This window comes from Nipponia nippon, unplaced genomic scaffold (assembly GCF_047370975.1).
Source record: "Nipponia nippon isolate SJK-2023a ecotype South Korea unplaced genomic scaffold, ASM4737097v1 scaffold_8, whole genome shotgun sequence".
Taxonomy (NCBI): Eukaryota; Metazoa; Chordata; class Aves; order Pelecaniformes; family Threskiornithidae; genus Nipponia; species Nipponia nippon.
The window spans coordinates 37,445,809-37,465,656 of NW_028262402.1; the positions used below are offsets into that span (position 1 = coordinate 37,445,809).

The window sequence follows — 19,848 nt, forward strand, 5'->3', positions numbered from 1 at the left end:
GGCCATGGCAGGGGAGGAGAGCTACCAAGTCATGCTCATTCGTTGTCTTTTCCCTTCTGAAATTTTCTCCTGCTTTTTCCAGCACATAGTTTTGCAATGACTTTTTTTGTGTGGTTCTGTGTTTTGGACAGTACCCAGATTTAGCAGCTGCAAAGGGCAGCTGGTTGCTAGGGCTGTGCAAACATGCTGGTTGCTAGGTGGGGTCTCCTGTGTGGCGCTATAAAAGCATCATGAGCCCTCTGCTTTCTTGCTCCTGGCTGTGCCACTCTGGAAGTGGTGTTTGTGAGGAAGAAGGTAGGTTTTTGTAGTTCTTTGCTTCTCTCTGTAGACCCGACAAACTTTAACAATTGCACACTAAACTTGTCAAGTGAGCTGGTGCAATTTTCTGTGGGTTGGATTTGCTGGCACAGGAAAAGATGGGTATGTGCAGGAGAAATTCTTTCAGTTTTGAAACTTTTCATGTACACAGAAGGGCTTGGACAATTACTGCTTTTATTTAATGCATGTAAGGAATTGAAAAAAAAAAGCTTAAAAGATTAAAAGCAAACTTACTTGGAGTTGAGTCTTTCCTATTCTTTCTCTTTACCTTTGTAGTAGGTTGTTGTAGAAATCTGCAGTAAAACTGGAGTTGATTGAGAACTAGTGTGCTTTGCATGGAAACTTAAAAAAATAAACAGTTGTTGTTACTTCAATAACCGTTTGCTGCTTTGGGACTGTAGAGGGGTCTTTGCTCATGAAAGTGATGAAAATGCGGCAAAGCAATCTTTTAGAAACATAAGAGCACAACCCTGGTTTTGTGACTAAGAACTTAGGCAAAGCTACGTAAGTAAGGGCTGTATCATCTGGGGTTTGTTTGCTAAAACTTTCTGCTGAATTTTCCAAGGATGAGATTGTTTTTCTCTCTGATGTTTTCATTCATATTCAGCAGACTTTCCTACTGTAAAATACATTATTGTGTTAGATCTACTGCCTGTTTTTCTGATAGGGTGTAATTACCTTAATTTACATCAAGATCCTGGTAACTAACATTGGACTGTAACCAGAGGTCATATATCTGATACAGTTCATAATATGGTTAAATAAGCATAGAAAAATGGTGTCATTTGACACAGACTGTAGTGTAAAAGTCTAGTTTGTGTCTTTAAATTTTTTCAATAAATATTCAGTATTTTCTCAAAACTTTTAAAAATTTTCATATGTCCAGTTCAAGGGTGCTTCTTCTGGGCACTGGGAGCCAGACAGAAAGCAACATTGCAGTAATTCTTGTGAAGCAACAGTTAGGGCTTTCAGTCTGGATCTCTGTTTGATTTTTCATTCCAGTTGCAATGTTGATCATTCCAATTGGGAATGATAAAATGCATAAACTTCACAATTTTTCAAACTGAGAAATTTTAAATTTCTGTCTTTCCTTTTAAATGGGACATCTACACATTCCGGTCTGGGAAGTGGGACACGTGGCCCAGACAATATTTTATTAAACAGAATAACTCTCAAATAAGTATTTGGTATGGAGTAACCAGAAAGAATTGTCACACTTTTCTATGGTACCTTCTGTTTGCACCCCTCTGTAGGTACATATATTTTTTCATGTCCCTGTTCATAGACTTTGTCCTAAGCTCAAAAGTAAAGAAAAATATATGGCAGAAAGCCATCAGTTCTTCCAGTCCTTTTCATACTAAATTAAAGCAATATTTTGACGGAATTTATCCCTCTTGGACCTAGATACTGTTTACGTGAGCTGTTTGCATTTTAGAGTGGCATGAGTTGAAGCATTGGAAAAGACCTCTACTCCGTCAGGGGGCTGGTTGTCTTCCTAGATTCCATTCTTCTTGTTTCTTATTAGCCATAGTTTCTTATAAAGCAGGCAAACAGTTTTATATGTAAGGTGGTTTCTTAACTTTCTGAGTCAATTCAAGCAGAGTGAGGTCTTTAGCTCCTCTCAAGAGCCATTGCCTACTTTGACTTCTATTAAAATTACGTTATTTGTTTACTAGCTGGAAATAGATTAATCTGCATGCCAAAGTGTCTTTATTTGAAAAGGAGGGAAAAAAAAGACTTAGTTTTTATGGCACAGAATTCTTTTACTGTATCTCTAATTTAAATTAGGATAGACATAAAGTTTTAGAGGCTTAATAAATCCAGTTTAGTATAGGCTAGCAGCCTTCTGCTCTAGTCATCCACAAGAGGAGCAAAACCTCTAGAGCTGGGTGTGAGGGGTGGGGGTGGTGACAGGCAGAAGAAATGTTTTCATCCTGATGCATATGGCCTTTATGTGTGCTGTTATAAAATGCAGCAGAACTTTAGATATTATAGCACTTCATCTGGCCTCATATACTTCTGTCAGTACAAGAAGGGTACAAGAGCCACTATAACAGCTTCATAAAATACTGTTTTTAAAAGCAACGTGTATGCTTTTCTGATCCTCAATAAACGACACATGCATAAAAGTTGATCCTTACAACTTACACAATAGTCTGACCATTATTTACCCAGATGAGACCTACCCTAAGTAACATATACGTACAGGTTCAGAGTCAGTTTCAGTTTTTCTAGCAGCACAGGCAGAGCTGAATTTTGTACCCTCAGGGCTGAGGGAAAGGCACAAAAGCAGGAGATTCTGAGGAAGAGGGAGTGTAGGTGGCTCCTGCCTTGAAGAGGGGAGGCAGGCGTGGAGCTGGGCAGGAGGGCTGGAGAAGGGCCGTGGGAGGTAGCTGCCGCTTTGCTGGCAGCTGAAGGTGGAAGTAAATTTTACAGTTTTGCTTTGAGGGAAAGAAGCAGCTGGGCTGCCGCTACGCTGCTTGGTCCTAGGTGTGGGTGACTTTAAATGACTGCTTTTTGCCCTTTCCTATGGGACACAGAGCATAAGTAAGGCAAGTGTGTTTGCAGCATAAGCAACATAATTTCTTGTACTTGTGTATATGATCTATTTTATATCATAAGTACCTCAAGACCATGAATAGCACCTTGTCTCTTCAAACTAGATTCAAAGACACTCCAGTTTACCCAGCAACGTTATCTTTAGTTTATTGCTTATATGTATGCTTTAAAACCAAACCTTCCCTAGAGTTTGCTATTGAAGTGTGTTTTGGAAAAAAAAAAAAAAATCCCTTCTTAATTAGGTAATGCTCTGTTCTTTTGTAGCAATTGGAGGAAATATGTAAGAAATAAGGAACAATGTAGGTGAAACTGTCTGAGTGTACTCGTCTTCCTTAGGAAGGGACTAGTCAAAGAAATTACATGAGAATATATTTAACAGGGGACCATCTTTTGTCTTAACATAACACACAAAAGCTCCAACCTCAGTAAATGATCAGACAAGAATACTTGTTTACCACTGAATTTGAACAGAATCAAATATTCGGTAAGCTAAGTTGGTGTAGCTTATACCTTAACTAATGGGGAAAGACAGACTTTAATTTATTTCTGGTAACTTCCCTTTGTAAGTCAATGCTAATGCTTAGGTATTGCCATAGTAAATAAGCAAATAGCCCAGCTAGTTTACTGTTCTGTTTGTAATCTAAAACTTCTGCAGGTACCTAAGGGTGTAGGGGTGAGCAAGCAATTGTGGAGCATTGCATCACCTGCCAAAAGTTACCTGCTTCTAATAGCACAGGCCAATTGCTGCTTGGGAGACTAACCCTTGCATATCATAGTTCAAGAGAAAGGATTTTGAGAGTGGGAAACCTTGGGTTTCACTGGTACTGAAAACGATGAAAAATGGTTTGTAACTTGATGCATCTCTTCCCAGAAGCTGTCAACATGGCTATGGTATCAGAATTTCTGAAACAGGCATGGTTCATGGAAAATCAGGAGCAGGAATGTATTGTAAGTATTATCACCTTTTGAGAGGATCATGCTTATTTTCAAGTACTTTTAGAAGTGGTTTAAAGGCATAGGCCACCAAAAGACTTTTATATTCTCAAAGAGAGGAAAACCAATGCTAAAACTCCAGCTAATTAGAACTGGAATCTGATTTTATTGCAGCATATAATCTAATATAATCTAATAACCTAGTAAGTCTGCTATCAGATGAAAAATTACCCTTATTTGCACATATCAGTCTAGTTATCAGTTCCTAGGCAGAACTAGTTACTGTAATGAAATTGTAATTCCCAATGGCCAATCACTGATTCACTCAAGTCGTCCTCTGTAAAGTAGTAATCTGATGCAGAGATGTGTGAATGTGTTAAAACATGTTCAGATGACATACATGAGAAAAACATGTACTCTGAGGCTGAGGTACAGGAAGCCATGAGTTGGAGCCCAGGAATGTAAAGCAGGAACTAAAGTCACTAGTCCTACTTTTCATATCATATGGCGTGCTTATGGTGGAAAGAGTCACAGTATCTAATAAAACATCTAAGACAATCAGTACTGATGCTGATTAGAAGGGAAGCTTTTGGTGGTGAGAAGTCAAGAGTTATTGCACTAGGATGATGTAGAGAGTCTTTGTGATAATGAAGTTGATTAAGATACTGAAATGACTGTCAGCAAAGGCAAAGTGGCACACTGTGAAGTCACAGGAGATCCTGAAAGTACTTTAATCTTGAAAAAAAATTGAACACGGGGGAAATTTCAGTAAATAAAGTTTTCTGCTCTAGACCTTTGTGGATTTTGTAATTTTGACTCCACAGTGTTTTGTGCATAAACCTTTGGCTCTACCATCCCATCCCATCCCCGTTGTGCTCCCATGGTTCTGAGTCATTCTAGTTGTGTTGGCTACAGACAGTTTTTATTGCTAGTAAGTAAGTTTGTCACGGAAATCAGTATACAAAGGCTAACCTGGTGTGCCTGGGAAACAAGCAGAGAACCAGTCCCATTCCTCTGTTGCTTTATCACACAAGTCACAGTGATTTTTTCAAAGGTATGCAAGACACTGCTTTAAGTATGCAGTCCCCGTGCTCTCATACAACTCCTAGCGATATAATTGTGTAGGGAGTTGAACATTTAATTATCACATTAGAAGTGTACAAAATTCAATACAGAATGCTCTATGTAAAACATGTATCCATAAGACCTTGCCATTTGTCTTGTGCTATTTAACTTTGTCAGCAAAGGATTTAAAAAAGTGAGTTGTTGAAAGAGGACAAAGAGTATAGGTGATTCTGAAAAAGTTTAGCTAAACTACTGAGGTTTTTTTAATAAAAAAACTCACCATACATCATACCAAGGGGAATTTTATATAAATATTTCATCCAAGAATACTGGGGAATTTTATAGCTTCTGTAAAAGATGGTAATGAGTATGGCATTGGTTAGGTAGTGCTGTTGGCTTATAGGCACTACCAGTACCTTGGTTTGTCATGTTGCTGACTTAGGGCAAGCCATGTAATCTGTCACATGGTGGAATTCATCATCCCTAGTTATTCACAGAGCACTGTAGACATTGACTAGGGAGTGCCCATCTAGGAGTGGATTCACCGAAGGCAGCCAGTAGATAATGCCTGTGAAGAAAGTATGGCTTACATCTCAGGTTTCAAAGAAGTTGGGTAACAGTTCTCCACTTCCTCATAGGATTAGACTTGAACTCTTCTCCAAGATCTTTCATGCAAGAAGTGCTCATAGCCTTAGATATGAGTCAACTGAGAAGTCACTTAATGTGATGCATAGTCAATTTGCATAAGATGAGCAATGAAATCTGTAGCACATTACTGGTAGTGCCTGTAGGATTTAATTGTGGTTTTAGATCCTTTAAAATTTGGACATAATTGCCTAGCATGACAGTTAAGAAGTATTTTCCTGTGGAATCCAACTTACTCTGAGAAATAGGTCTTCAGGTGCCTAAAACAATATATGAAGTACTTTCTGTTTAATATAAGAGGTGTGAAAGGGTTTGATCCAATGCATATCCATTACTGAGTCTGTTTAGTTCTCTATAGTTAAAAAGCTGTGTATGTTCCTTGATAGTCCTATAATAGGCAGTCCAAATATATGGTTTATTTAGGCATCTAAAACTGCTTCTTTGCAAAAATATTCTTTGGAATGAGCAATTTTTTTTTTTTTTTGCATCCACCTGCAGAAAAGTTCAAAAGGTGGGCCTGGAGTACAGTCATACCCTAACTTCAATCCATCAGCTGATGTTGTTGCTTTGGACAAAGCTATTACTGTAAAGGGTAAGAAGAGTAAATATTTAGCCTGCTACACTAGGTCTCTTCCTTAGGAAATTTTGAGAATAGCACTGAATAAAATATCAGAGCGAGAGGCAATGGCAAGCAGGAGAGGTGCTTCTGCTTTTAAAAGTTTGGCAATACATTAAATTTTGCCACTTGGTAAAGAATCTCAACTTTTTGATATCCTGTTGTTGTATTACAATTTCAGACCTTTGTACTACATTAAAGTTGTTGAATATGTTGAAGGAAGGGTTGTAAAAATTTAATTTCTAGAGAATCAAAAAAATATTATAACATACGATACTAATACTTTTTGATTTGATTCCATAAAATCCCTGCAAGAGACAGTGAATATGCTGATAATGCAGTGTATGCTTCTATTGTGCATCTCTCTTCTAATGAAATTCAAATTTGGCAGTTTGCCTGTACTTTGAAACCTTTTTCAGTTTGACTTACTGAGATTAAATGAGTATGCTATCTAAATATTTTTTTTTTTTAGTTATTCTGTAGTGTAAGGTCTGCACTCAGAACTTTAAGACTTTCTATATGAAATTATAAAAACATGTTTCTGTGTTCTGTGGGAATCTATTTATTAGGTTTCTTCACTACTTCACTAATTGTAAGTCAGTAGATGATTACAGTTTTTTCTTTGGTTAAACTTCAGTGTGTCAAGAAATCAAAATATGACATAAAGCAAATAATAAAATGCAAAAATTATTATTTGGCTAAATGATGCACTAGAGACTGCTGTAATATTTCCAATACATTAGACATATTGTTGTTTGGTGTCTTATAGGTGTGGATGAAGCCACCATCATTGACATCTTGACTAAAAGAACAAATGCTCAGCGTCAGCAGATCAAAGCTGCCTATCAGCAGGCTAAAGGAAAGGTAAAGTATATTCAAGCCAAGCTTAAATTAACACCCAGAATATCAATGTTGCTCCTGGCTCAGATGGTACATACAGCTTTAGCTTCATAAAACAAAAAGTTACAGTATTCTGCCTTCTGTAGTTTATGAAAACCATGACAGAATGATAATACCCTGCAACTATATTGCCAGTGCTGAATCTTTGAATATAGCAGCCACTATTTTGAAATAAAAAGAAAAATTTTGAGGTTCTGACTTTCCAGGTTTTTGAATGCCCTAGAGATCCTTTAAATCACTAAATCACTGGGAATGCAGAGATTTCACTACCACCTGGGAGACAGTCTGCTGAGAGAAAGGGAAAGATGAAGAAGGGGACTTGGAGGCATCTCTTTGAATATTTAAGTCCAGGTAGAATACTAGATAGGAAAGTTGTAGTACCATAACGCTGTTCCACAAGTATACCAACACTGATATGAGGATGCATGTACAGGGGGCAGTGTTCTTCTACTTCTGAGTGGTAAAACTGCTAGTCCCTGGAACTGAGAGCTTAGAAATTACTGCATGTTTCTGGAAAAGGTTTTAATTGCTCATGGTTTTCTCTGTAACAAATTTTCTACAGTTGAACCTGTAACTCTAAATTGAAATTACAATTACACAGTTGGCATACTGAGTATTTGCTCCTTGAAAAGTGATTCCTTTGAGTTTTTTGCTTTGTAACTCTCAGTGTAACTTTTAAGGGCCAACTTGGAAAATAAGTCTAATATCTCATTTTAGCCTAGATTTCCTGTTTCTGTTCAGGAAACCTCACTTGTGGTTTTCACAGCCCTCTTCCCCCTCAGAGGAAGCTTCAGCCTTGCAATTATATTTTTAAGAACCTACATTAAAATATAACTTCAAAGACACAGGGAGACTAATGCTCTTAGATTATTAGATACCCTGGTTCCTGGTACATCATCAAAAGCAGAACAGACCTAACTATGGATATGGTGCTTTCTTCTGAAATAATCTCATTGGTTTAGGTATTCTGACAAAGCAGATTGACCTTCTCACTCCTACAGCCACAGCCTTGACACACACTTGGTGGAGAACAGTGCTGTAACTTTTAATGTAAGAAAACATAGTACTGAGCATTTCCAGATTTTTTTTTAACTTAAATTTAGGTCAAATTAGAATATAGCCCAAATCAGGGCTTCAGGACATGCAGTTTTGTGTAGGGTGATATTACAGTATGTTCACAGAGTTTCCACTGCAAATTCTCTATCCTTTATGCAATAAATGGATGAATTAAAATGTTATCCAGATAACCAACTCGGTCATAATCATAACAGCAATATAGTATTACCTTCTCTTAAAAAACAAGCAACCCATTTTGAGTCTTCTTCTGACACTGTAAATGAGTAAATATGGCTGAACTGCAATGTGTGAAAGCACTCCTGAATACTTACTGAAAAACCCTGACACTTTGGTTAACCTAAAGGTGACAAATTAAAAAATTCAGGTAGGGCTTCATAGTTCTTTCTAGTAGCTAAAGGAATGATGTAGACTAAGATTCATCTGAGATCAGACTTAATTTTTGGACTGTAGCTGAACAGCAGCTTTTTACCATTCACTATCTTAGTGTTTCTTATTCATCCTGTCACAGAGTCTGGAAGAAGCCTTGAAAAAAGTTCTGAAAAGCCACCTGGAAGATGTTGTTGTGGCTCTGCTCAAAACTCCAGCTCAGTTTGATGCTGAAGAATTAAGAGCTGCTATGAAGGTAAGGCAAAAGCTTCTGAGAAAAACTTTCCTAAAGAGCATAAATAATTATCAGGGCCTATAAGTGACACTGGACTTGGATTTCAAAGCTTGTGTATTGTCTTCATTTTAACCCCATTTTGTAAAATAAATCTATAGCAATAATCCAGGTTCTGAGAACAAGATCCAGCAATCTCTGCTGAATTTCAGGGTTGGAGGAGACTGGCTACAAATGGTATTCTTTTGTGAGAATGAACTCTTTCAGCCCTCTGAAAACTAGTTGCTGATGTAGTGGTAGAAAGCCATAGTGTTTACATACATGTTTACTTAAGAGAAAACAAATAAGAAAAGGGGTATTTTTCTTCATAAATTTTACATTCCTATCTTTTATGTGCACTGCTTGGTCCTTTTAGTGCTTCTTTTGGATACCAGTAATATTAGATGTGATAAAAAAATTAGTTCCAAAAGAGCTGAAATAACAATATTGTATGGAAGCACAATGTCCTTCATTTTCCTTTCTTGTTCCACATGGGGCCTTCAAAGCCAAGTCCATGACTTTCATCTTATTTCTGGTCCTGTAAATTTTAAGTTTGTTGTGCCAAATGACATTTCTAAAAATTCAACCAATTCTATCAGGGGCTTGGAACTGATGAAGATACCTTAATCGAGATTCTGGCCTCAAGAAACAATAGTGAGATCAGAGAAGCCAGCAGATACTACAAAGAAGGTAATTCAGAGCAAGAAAGAAGTATTAATGGTATAACTCTGTAGCAGACACATTACAGTCACAGCCCCACTTCTCAGTGTGAGAAGCTGAGATGATATTGTAGGAGGCAAGTGAAGTTTTTGCATAAGATTGAAAGAATTACAGGGGAGCAAGGTCATAGTGACTTTTTCTGACCTACGTAGATCTCAATACAGAAGGAAAACGCACATCATCTCTGCCAGAACTGCAAATGTCTCATGGCCATGCATTTACGTGCTTTCTAGGATGCAAGCAACACTGAGCTGCCTTTCTTCTTGACTTGACTGACCTTTGAAGGTCTCACTAGGCTTGAGAAAAATCTTATTGACTTAGCAACACAGATAACATGTAGGAGCAACCAGTGAACTAAAGGAGGACAATCTTTCAAGAGATAACTAAAACATAAGGTGGTATCTCTCTTATATGTAGAGTTTACTGCAGTCGACTGTGTTGACTAATTAAATCAGTGTTGTCTAATTAAATCATGTTTTCTGAGATTATGGGCTAACTTTTTCAAGAGATTTCCATTTAAATAATCTCAGTTAGAAACCCAAATTAAGAGTTTGATTTTTCACAAGTTTTGTGATTGAGTTCAGTGCTGATAAGAACAACCTGAAATAAGAATGAAAGACATATGGCTCAGAAAAAGTTTCAGGCTTTTTTTTATACTTCACAAGCAAGAGCCCAAGACAATGCCACCCACAAGACCTTAGAGAAGGACTTTTTCAGCAGATTTTTGGTTTAGCCTCCAATTTCACAGCATGTCTCAGGGATTAGAGGACATGTTACAAATATACCCTTTCTCTCAAAGCTAAATGAGAGAAAGTAAGAAAAGTGCATTTCTAGTGGGCATATTTAAGTGGCAATTAAGAAAAGGCTGAAAAAATCATAGAATCATAGAATGGTTTGGGTTGGGAGGGACCTTTAAAGATCATCTAGTCAACCTAGTTGATAACTTTAAAACAAACTACAAATCCTTTTTCTTTTGATTTCAGTGCTGAAGAGAGATCTGACACAAGACATTATCTCTGACACATCTGGAGACTTTCAGAAGGCTTTGGTTGCTCTAGCCAAGGTATGCTGTGCTTAAGCATTTTGAGTGACATTACCCGTAATAAAAAAATAATGTTGTCAAGACTATTTTAGAGAAAGACATACGATAAATAAGGATTTAGGTAATATTTATTTCCTTGCATTATTTTTTATTTACATATCTTAGACCATATGAAATTGTTCTTAAACAAGCTATAATGAGATTTTATCTCAAATGCATTTTAAAAAACAGTGATTTTTATTATTGCTTATCAGTTATGCTTTTAAGACTTTCTTTTGTGGTAACTGCCTATAAGCACTTGAAAAAACAGGAATAATGTCATGTCAATTGACTAGAAATAGAAAAAGAAGAAATGCTTACAATTAGAGAAATAAACCTTTTGACTTGCTGTTAAGATATGTTTCTAGTAGTAAGACAATAGGACAGGGGCAGGGAGCCCTGTGGACAAGTGGAAAAAGTGTTTTGTGAATTTGTGTTCAAAAGCAGATGAGTTTAAACAGTGGGGCTGCCATATAAAAAGACCCTTCTAAAATGCATAAATATTTGATTCCATGATTGTTGAGTACATGTAGATGAATCTTGTACATGCATGCAGGATTATGTTTTGATACGTCCGTGTGCATCATTTTGATTTTCAGTTTTTTGTTTCAAACCAACTTGAAAGGAGTCTATTGAATGGTCATCAGGGACCAAGTCACAGCTTCCACACCTGTAACTTCACGTTAAGAAGCAATACCTCCTGTGGATTCTAATGTAGGACTTCAGAAATAAGCTGCTGATGGCCTTAGAAATGTGAGCTCTGACTCATCAACAAATACAAAAGCTTTATTCACAGAATGATTGACATAACTGAATCTGTCTGCAATTAGTTATTAAGTTATGAATGAGAATGGTAGGGCAGAACTCTAAAATGCTGAGTTTTGGTGAACTGAATAACTATGAGTACCAGTGAAATTTTATTTATTTATTTATGTAGGCTGACCGATGTGAAGATTCTTATGTGAATGATGAGCTTGCTGACAATGATGCCAGGGTAAGATCATACTTGGCACTCTGCAGAGCCTCTTCATCTGACTTACTTGAGATTACAAACTCTGGCTGCAAATGTTCTACCTGAATCTTGTGCCTTGCAGACCTAACAGAGATCTATGTGTTATATATCAATCTTTTCTGAGGGGATACTATTTTACAAAGTTTGTGTAAGCTTCACTATCTGAAGGAAATTGTATCTTCACCCTAATATCTAGCTTCAGAAACATTTCTGCAAGACGTCTTCTAGTTCATGTAAAGCATGCAGACCATTTGAAGTAGAGGTCAATAATTGGAGAAATTAGACACAATCTTCCTTCTGTTTATAACAGTTTCTGAATTTAGGGGCAAGGGTGTGCTCAAGGATGTGCACAACCGGCTACCATACCTTGACCAATAAACTCTGCAGTGTATTAGCTATAGCTATTGCTTTACAGTGATGAATCTTTCAAGATTATTGGGAAAACCTCACAGTCATTTTCTGAATAGTTCTAAATAAGTAACTGATCTTTCCCATATTTTTTCCACTATTAGTGTGAATATTTTTGTTAAAATCTTGGTAAACCTTACCAGTCTTTCCTGAGTTTTCCCCTATAAAATCTTATATCACACTGTCACAATTTAAATGTAGATTGACTTTAAATTGATTTTTTAAAAATCCAACCAAGAAAAGGCCATTGAGCAATACTGCTTTTATTCCTGCTACATAAGGATTATAGTTTTGTCATTAGCCCTAGATATGGAAGGTCAGTAAATTAATACTCTGTCTAAGCTCAAAAGTTCAATACTATGTCTCTTGGTGCAGAGAGAGTGTTGTTAAATCTTCTTTGCTGCTGTGTGGAGGTGTTTAATTATTACTTCTAGAGAGGTTTGAGAAGGTGAGGAAAATGAAGGAGACTGATTTGGTTCTTAGTTTCCATTAAAGACACTCCTGGAAAGACAAGGAGTACTTGGTGCATAGCCTGCTCCTTCACATTTGTCCAGTTAATATCAGAGATAATTTTGTTCATCTGAAGAAAGCTTGCCACTCCTAAACACCCATGCAAACTGTAAGCATATCATATTTGAAAAATACCTTCATTCAAGAATCTAATATACTCAGGAGAGCTAGATGGTGATTGTAAAATGTCTGAAAATATCTTTTGTAGCTGCATAGCGTTCTCTAGGTGCTAGTATGACATAAGTGAAGTATGAAGTATTACTCGATAGAGCTGGAGCTAGTTTGAGGTTGTGTAGAGTTTTGTTATGGATTGTGTCAAGGGCTAGAGTTCATTACTGACAAACAATAGCCTACCTTTGGCTGGCAGCCTCAGAAGTACAGTATCTCTGTTTGGGTTTTACTATACTGATGTTAACTTTACTACTTTCTTTTCTTTATGACAGGCCTTGTATGAAGCAGGAGAGAAAAGGAAAGGAACAGATATTAATGTGTTTGTTACTGTTCTTACTGCGAGAAGTTACCCGCATCTCCGAAGAGGTAGGTTGGATGAAACTTTGTGCTTCACAGGAATTGTATTTTGAACATGGCCTGCTCATGAACTCAGAAAAGATATAGATTATCAAGAGGTGACTCTGACTGCTACAAAGGTCTTTGTAATTGGACAAATGCTTGCTGACTAAGGGTGCAGTTGGCAGCTTGGCTGTTCTTTTCGTACGGGTAGTGAGCAATACTATTTAGGTTGTTGACAAAACTATTACCATGAAGTCTCACATGGTCAGTAATCACAAGGCCAAGGGATCAACGTGGCAGGGGTTCTGAATGCTCCCCAACATGGTCTTGCTCATCAGCCAGTTTGCCCCGGGTAGAGAGATATCACCTAATGTCACAGGCTCCAGTGGAGTCATTGGACCACCTTTATCCCTACCAATGTGAGCACAAACCCTACCATCCTAACAAAGTCCCATTCGTTATGCTGACTCCACCAGTCCATGCAGTAATACTGCTCTTTACACTGTGCTGGCTGAAGAAAATGAGAAAGATGGCCTATAATCAGTCATGTGTGTGCACTGCTGCAGCAGTGAGGGCAGAAAAAGGCAGAGGCAATGCAGGGAGAATACTGTATTTTTGTCACTATTCACTGAGTTTTATTCCCTTATTTAGTCTTTCAGAAGTACACCAAATACAGCAAGCATGACATGAACAAGGTACTGGATTTGGAATTGAAAGGTGATATTGAGAACTGCCTGACTGCCCTTGGTAAGTGGTTCTGCAGATTGTAACCTAGTATGTATACTGACCAAATGAAAACCTACATTTTACTGCCATCATACTTGCTCTGATAGGAAGCCATTCTGGGCTCACCCTCCTTCATGGAGAAACTTGCTAAATAATACTTTGGAAAATCTAGTCTGAACATAGTGATTTAATTGAGTTATTTAAAGTCAGTTAAAGCTGATGAATGAGTAGAAATACCTTTCCTGATAAGCAGAAAGGTCTTTTAAGGAGAAAGGATCTGTCATCAACATAGGAAGATTTTTACAGGAAGTCAATAGCCAAAAAGGGCTGTCAGAACAGGCACAATGTATATCAAAAATCCGATAATTTTGAACCTGCCTTCAAAAAAATCCCAAACCCAGTCTTCTCTAAATTTTGTTTTTCAAAGACATTTATAATATGTGATTATTAAAAATATAACAAATTTCCTTCTGTGGTTTTGTTTGAGAAAATATTCTTATAAGATTTGTCATAAAGGTGTATATTAAGATCCTTAACATTACTGTTCCTCATGAACAATAAAGTGAAGCAGTGACTCACTTAACTCACTCTTATCAGTGGACCAGGGATGGAATTAGAAGCCAGACATCCATCGTGTTCTCAGCTTTTGTATCACAGTCAAATGTACTTTGGATAAAACAATGAGTCCCATCAGATCCCTCTTAATATCAGAAGTGGAGGGCAAGCACTTAGTATAACTTGGTTTACAAAACATCAGATCATAACCTCCAACTCTGCTGTAGAAGACACAAATGCTTTCACATTTTTCTTTTTGGGAACCGCAACATCTTTCTTAATTTTGTGGCAGTAAACTAGGGAGTGCAGTCTTGTAACTATTCTCCCCTGACTGAATTGCTTTGTGAATAGACAGAGGAAAGGAGATGCTACTTCTCCCATATTTTGAAGACAGGTAACAAAGAAGTAGATAAATAGGATATGCTGGTAGGAACACTGAGATTGCTTTTAAAGTGTTTTCTTTCCAGACTTTTGCCTTTTGTTACTTGTTACATGTAAAACAGATGTGACCTTATCTCATTGTTTCATTACAGTGAAGTGTGCCACAAGCAAGCCAGCTTTCTTTGCTGAAAAACTCCACTTGGCGATGAAGGTAACCTAAAGAAAGAACTTCTCTTTGCAAACATGAGGCGCTTTGTAAGCTGAAAAATAACAAGCTAGCTAGAGCTCTCTAGGCCTTTGTGTGATAAAAAAGGACTGCAGAAGGAAATTCAGTGTATTTCTCTCTCTCCTTCTGCTCTTTCCATTGAAACCTCTGAGTATCTTTCCATAGGAGGAGCTGTCTGTTTGCTATAGTGTGTTCAGGAAGGCATCTGTCCATCCACACATATATCTTTTATTCTAAACAATAGCAGAAAGCTAACTGGAACTTTTCTTATTTATGAAGCCACAAAAATATTAGTGAAAAGTAAATAGGAAAGCAATTACAGATCTAGACAAGAACCTCGTAGAAGCCTATGTCAAAGATCTTTGACAAGACATCCATGGTCCTTCTGGCAGATTTGGAACCTGAGTTGAGTGAGGCAGCTGGAGATCCTGAAACAGTCTAGTATGCAAATATTTTCATAACTCCTGTGACTTGTTTAGGAGCAGTGTGTGAAAAATTGAGTAAATCATTATGAAACTACAGTTCATTGCACTCTTAAAAAAATAATTTAAAAAGGCCATGAAGTCTAGGTTGTGTCTGGTGTCTAGCAAGCACGGTGAAGGACATACCTCTTTTCAGGAAACAGCTAAAAGAAATGCATAAAAAGGAAATCCAGAGGTAGAAGTAGTCTGTCAGAAGTGAATTGTACTGATAGGGAACAGAAGGGGGATATGAGAGGACCCCCTCATGAGACATGTTAAAGGAATAGGATGGGCTCTGTACACCCACAAAGAAGTCTGATGGATTAACAAACAGAACCTTGATTTAAGATGTTTCAATGACATAAGTAGCCTCTTTTTTTTTTTTCTTTTTCCTTGTTTTCTTTTTCCTTGTTTTCTTTTTCCTTGTTTTCTTTTTCCTTGTTTTCTTTTTCCTTTCTTCTCTTTTTCTTTTAACAGGGCTTTGGGACACGGCACAAAGAGCTCATCAGAATAATGGTTTCACGCCATGAAGTGGATATGAATGACATCAAAGGCTACTACAAGAGGCTGTATGGCATATCTCTCCACCAAGCCATTAAGGTAGGTTTTCTCTCAGGTGACATATGAAATGCAAAACAATGAAATGATTTTGGAAGTTCAGTAAGGGTTTGTTAAGTCCTCTGCTCCTCAGTCACCAGTTCATCTTGAGTAACTCATCGTAGCTGAGTAACTCATTCCCAATGATCCACATGCTGGTAGAACTAATTAATTTTCTGGGGCAATGCTTTTGCCATGAAAGCTATAACAATTTGTTAGTAGTGGTATATGTCTCAGGATATCACCTTACAGTAGAAGTCAAGAGTAGAATGGAGACCACAGTATCCCCAAGTTCCTGTGCGTGGGCAGACATAAGATACGTTGGCAGGAGAGTGAAGATGATTGCACTGACAGCTCTATGGGAGACAGTTGATGCAACTGGCTATTGCTTTTTAACATTTGAGGTACTCCTGCAGACACCTTGTTAACTTGAAATTTATTTGGCCTGCTTTCCAGGTGACTTAAATAAAAATATCTTCTTAAAGGGGACAGACCACCCAATGTATTTTCCAGAAAATTTAAACCAGTGAGGGACTTGAAGAAAGCTAAACTTGCAAAGCAACTTTGTGGAGGCTAGTATACAACACTATAAAAGAAGTCTTGATTGCAGTAGAAACATACTCCCTACCAGTATCAAAATGCCTTTTTGATTTTTATTGGTGTCTGCTACTTTTTCAGTTAGGTGCCAAAGTTCACTTCTATTCTTCCATGATGAGTGTGTGTGGTCTGTGATATGTATGTAATTACATCACCTCATTGTGTTCCAAAGTGATGATTGTGTCCAAATGGCTTGAGGTGTAGCTTAGCTAAACAATTCATATGTCTCTGCAAAGTAGATTCAAATTTGAGAAAACATGGTGTGTAATAATAACTACAGTGCATACTTAATGCAAGTTATCCTTTTTTTCCAAGATGAATAAGCGATCCTATGGTGAACCGAATATCACTGTACTATTAGCCTGTGACTGAGATATCCTAGATGCAATGCGTGTAGTGTTTTAATATTAATGAACATTGGACATCACTGGTCAAGGAAGGCCACTTTATCTAGAGAAGAAAAGCTTAAGGTCCTGGGCAGATAGAGATCTTCTGTGTTTCTCTTTTTTATTTATGCCATGAGACCTCCTGGGATTTTTATTGGCCTTGTCTACCTCTGCTCCACTCTGGAAATGCATATGTTTATTTCTAGGTCATATGAATAACTTCAGTGAGGGTACTCAGTTGAAGCTCAGTCTGTGGCTAGCACATATATGTTATCAAGTGATTAATTTAGGTGAAGGATTGATGTTTGGTACATGTATATTGAATGCTTATTGAATTTTATTTCACTTGAGACCATTATCCCAACAACTGTGGGTTTTTGTACTTAAATTGACAGGATGAACTCAAAGGGGATTATGAAAACATCCTGGTGGCTTTATGTGGAATTGATAACTAAATTTCATGTTCCTGCAATGCACTCAAGCCGTGTTGCTGAAGGTCTTTATATTTGCCTCAACTGTCTATATAAAATACAGGCTTTACTCAGTAACATTTTTCTGGAATGGTACTTAGTCCATATGTGTTATGTTGAAACCTGTAACCTGGAATGTATTTTTTCATTATCTTTATTCTGTATGGCATTCATATCTCTTGTTGCCATTATTTATCTAAAGTCAAAGAATGCCCCCAAGTTTCTATTTGCTTGATTAATCATGAAAAAGGTAAAGTTTTCATCTATGCAAAGCAAATAAACTTTTAAAAATAAAATTAACCCATGTGGAACTTTGCTTGTCCTTTGTTGCTTTTCTGCCTTTAATTTCAAGTTGTCCACATACACTGCATGAGAGAAAAATCAGTAAATAACTTAAGTAATCAAAAAAAAATGTAGCAATATCACACAATATAGCTGAGCCTATGCCTTTCCATTTCACTTCAGCTAGGGTTTATCTAAGCCAGATGTAAGAAAAATAACTAAAGATAACCTATTAAAAAAATTTAACAATATAAAAAAGCTAGCAATATCTCTGTCTTGTCATTTTTCCTTTAAATTCCAGCATAAATAAACCTGGTTTTAGTAAAAAAAAAAAAAAGAAGAATTGAAAAAACTCTTCATAGCCCACGTAGGACTTTTATCTTTTCCGGATGAGTTGTGTAAATTTTTTATATTATCTCCAAAGTGAGAAAACTACTGTCACTACCTCCATTTTGGATAGAGGTCATGCTTGGCATTACTGTCCCAGTTGTGCCTGATGGTGTACAAATGAGTTTTATTATAGCCCTCAGGTGCACTGGCGGAATTAAGCATTACTTGTTCGTTCTTCGTTACATGCAGACACTGCTGGTCTTTGTTATGGTGGCCTCCAATTACTCATTTGAACAACAGCATGCTAAAATATTGGGAAATCAAAGGTCATTTGTGTTAAACATTGCAGGCCCTCTTCGCTTCATATTGGGACTGTCTAGGAAAAAGAGAAGTCTTATTCTAGAAGAAACATTGGCATTGCTAGAGCTGGAGAGAAAACTCCCATGTGCCTTCCACAGAGCCAAGTTTTGATCTACCCCAATTATTTTCCAAGATCTATAGTTCCCACCCTACCATAGTTTACTTTGTTGGTAATCCTTATTGTGCTCATAGCATAAGTGGAAGAGAGAGATTCTGACCAAAGAATCTTATGGGACGTATACATGATAGTTGATTAAAACAGAAAAAGAAACAAACAAGCAGACATAGGCACAGAGATCATGTGCTGAGGGATCTGTTTGATCAAATGACAAGCTTCAGAGAAAACAATACGAAACCACCTTGTATGTTTTGAGTATGGCACTAGCAAAAGGTGCATTTTCTTAATAGGCAAATGTCAGGAGAATACAATTCCCCAGCCCTTTAGTCCATATAATGATGAGTTGGAAAGGTTGATTGTGAGAGTAAAAGTTAATTGGAAGGAAAGTCTAACTTTACTGAATGTGAAATGAAGATGGTATCTTGATTCTTTACCAGAACACCCTTGCGTCCTTTCTTACTAAAGAAAACTCATAGAAAGGAACTATTAGTAGCAGCTGTGGTTTCCTTTTGAACTTGTGGTGATAATCATATATGTTTTGATTATATGTATATAAATATATATATATAAATATCACAGAATCATAGAATACCAGGTTGGAAGGGACCTCAAAGATCATCTGGTCCAACCTTTCTAGGCAAAAGCACAGTCTAGATGAGGTGGCCGAGCACCCTGTCCAGCTGAGTCTTAAACGTGTTCAGTGTAGCGGAGTCAACCACTTCCCTGGGGAGATTATTCCCATGATAGACTGTTCTCATTGTGAAAAATTTTCCTCTTGTGTCCAATCAGAATCTCCCTGAGAGTAACTTGTTGCCATTACCCCTTGTCCTCACCATGTGACTCCTTGTAAAAAGGGAGTCTTCATCTTCTTTGTAGCTACCCTTTAAGTACTGGTACATGGATCGTTCAATGAATGGATTTTGAGATATTACCTATCTGCTGGCCGGACCCTTGGAGAAACAAAAAAACCCAGAGCAAATGTGTAGTCAGTGGATGGGTCATAACAAATTAACTTGTAGCCAGTAGACTGTTAGGCCTGATCATGAAACTCTTATTTCAACATTTCAGTCATTGTGAAATGGAGAGGTGCTGTAGCTGTGCAAAGGGAAAGAATCTGATTTCATCAGCATAGGAGAGAATTGTTTTTCAAGACGTATGTTCACCAGAGAAGCCCAAAGATGCAAGAAATCCATCAAAAAAAAAGTTATAACAGGGTTTTAAAAAATACTTCCAATTAAAGCTGAAGCAGTGATTGAAAATTTACCTCTAATTGATGTGATCTCTTTCTTTTTGGCTGAGTTCAAGAGGGGCTCAGCAGCACCATGTTCTTGGTGAGAGCCTAGCCTAACTATTCAACTTCAAAATCTG

At 37.3% G+C, this 19,848-nt stretch overlaps 1 protein-coding gene across 2 annotated transcripts; it reads left to right on the forward strand.

Annotated features, from left to right (window-relative positions):
• Window positions 1-228: 228 nt before the first annotated feature.
• Window positions 229-17,701, forward strand: ANXA1 (annexin A1). 2 transcript variants are annotated; one of them, XM_087741602.1, is made up of 13 exons: window positions 229-294; window positions 3,749-3,825; window positions 6,019-6,112; window positions 6,906-7,000; window positions 8,622-8,735; window positions 9,350-9,440; window positions 10,454-10,533; window positions 11,489-11,545; window positions 12,925-13,018; window positions 13,643-13,738; window positions 14,806-14,864; window positions 15,818-15,940; window positions 17,316-17,701. In XM_087741602.1, the coding sequence occupies exons 1-13, from the start codon at window positions 231-233 to the stop codon at window positions 17,373-17,375; spliced, it is 1,104 nt and encodes a 367-aa protein (XP_087597728.1). In that variant the 5' UTR covers window positions 229-230; the 3' UTR covers window positions 17,376-17,701. The 2 variants fall into 2 exon arrangements, with proteins under 2 accessions (XP_087597728.1, XP_087597729.1); XM_087741603.1 differs by having other exon boundaries at window positions 249-294; window positions 3,752-3,825.
• The last annotated feature ends 2,147 nt before the right edge of the window (window positions 17,702-19,848 follow it).

What these genes read in the sequence shown, in the direction of transcription:
- ANXA1 (XM_087741602.1), top strand. Translation starts at nt 231, where the DNA reads ATGAGCCCTCTGCTTTCTTGCTCCTGGCTGTGCCACTCTGGAAGTGGT. An exon ending in ATCAGGAGCAGGAATGTATT is followed by an intron (nt 3,826 to 6,018) that starts GTAAGTATTATC and finishes ATCCACCTGCAG; the next exon opens with AAAAGTTCAAAAGGTGGGCC. An exon ending in CTTTGGTTGCTCTAGCCAAG is followed by an intron (nt 10,534 to 11,488) that starts GTATGCTGTGCT and finishes TTATTTATGTAG; the next exon opens with GCTGACCGATGTGAAGATTC.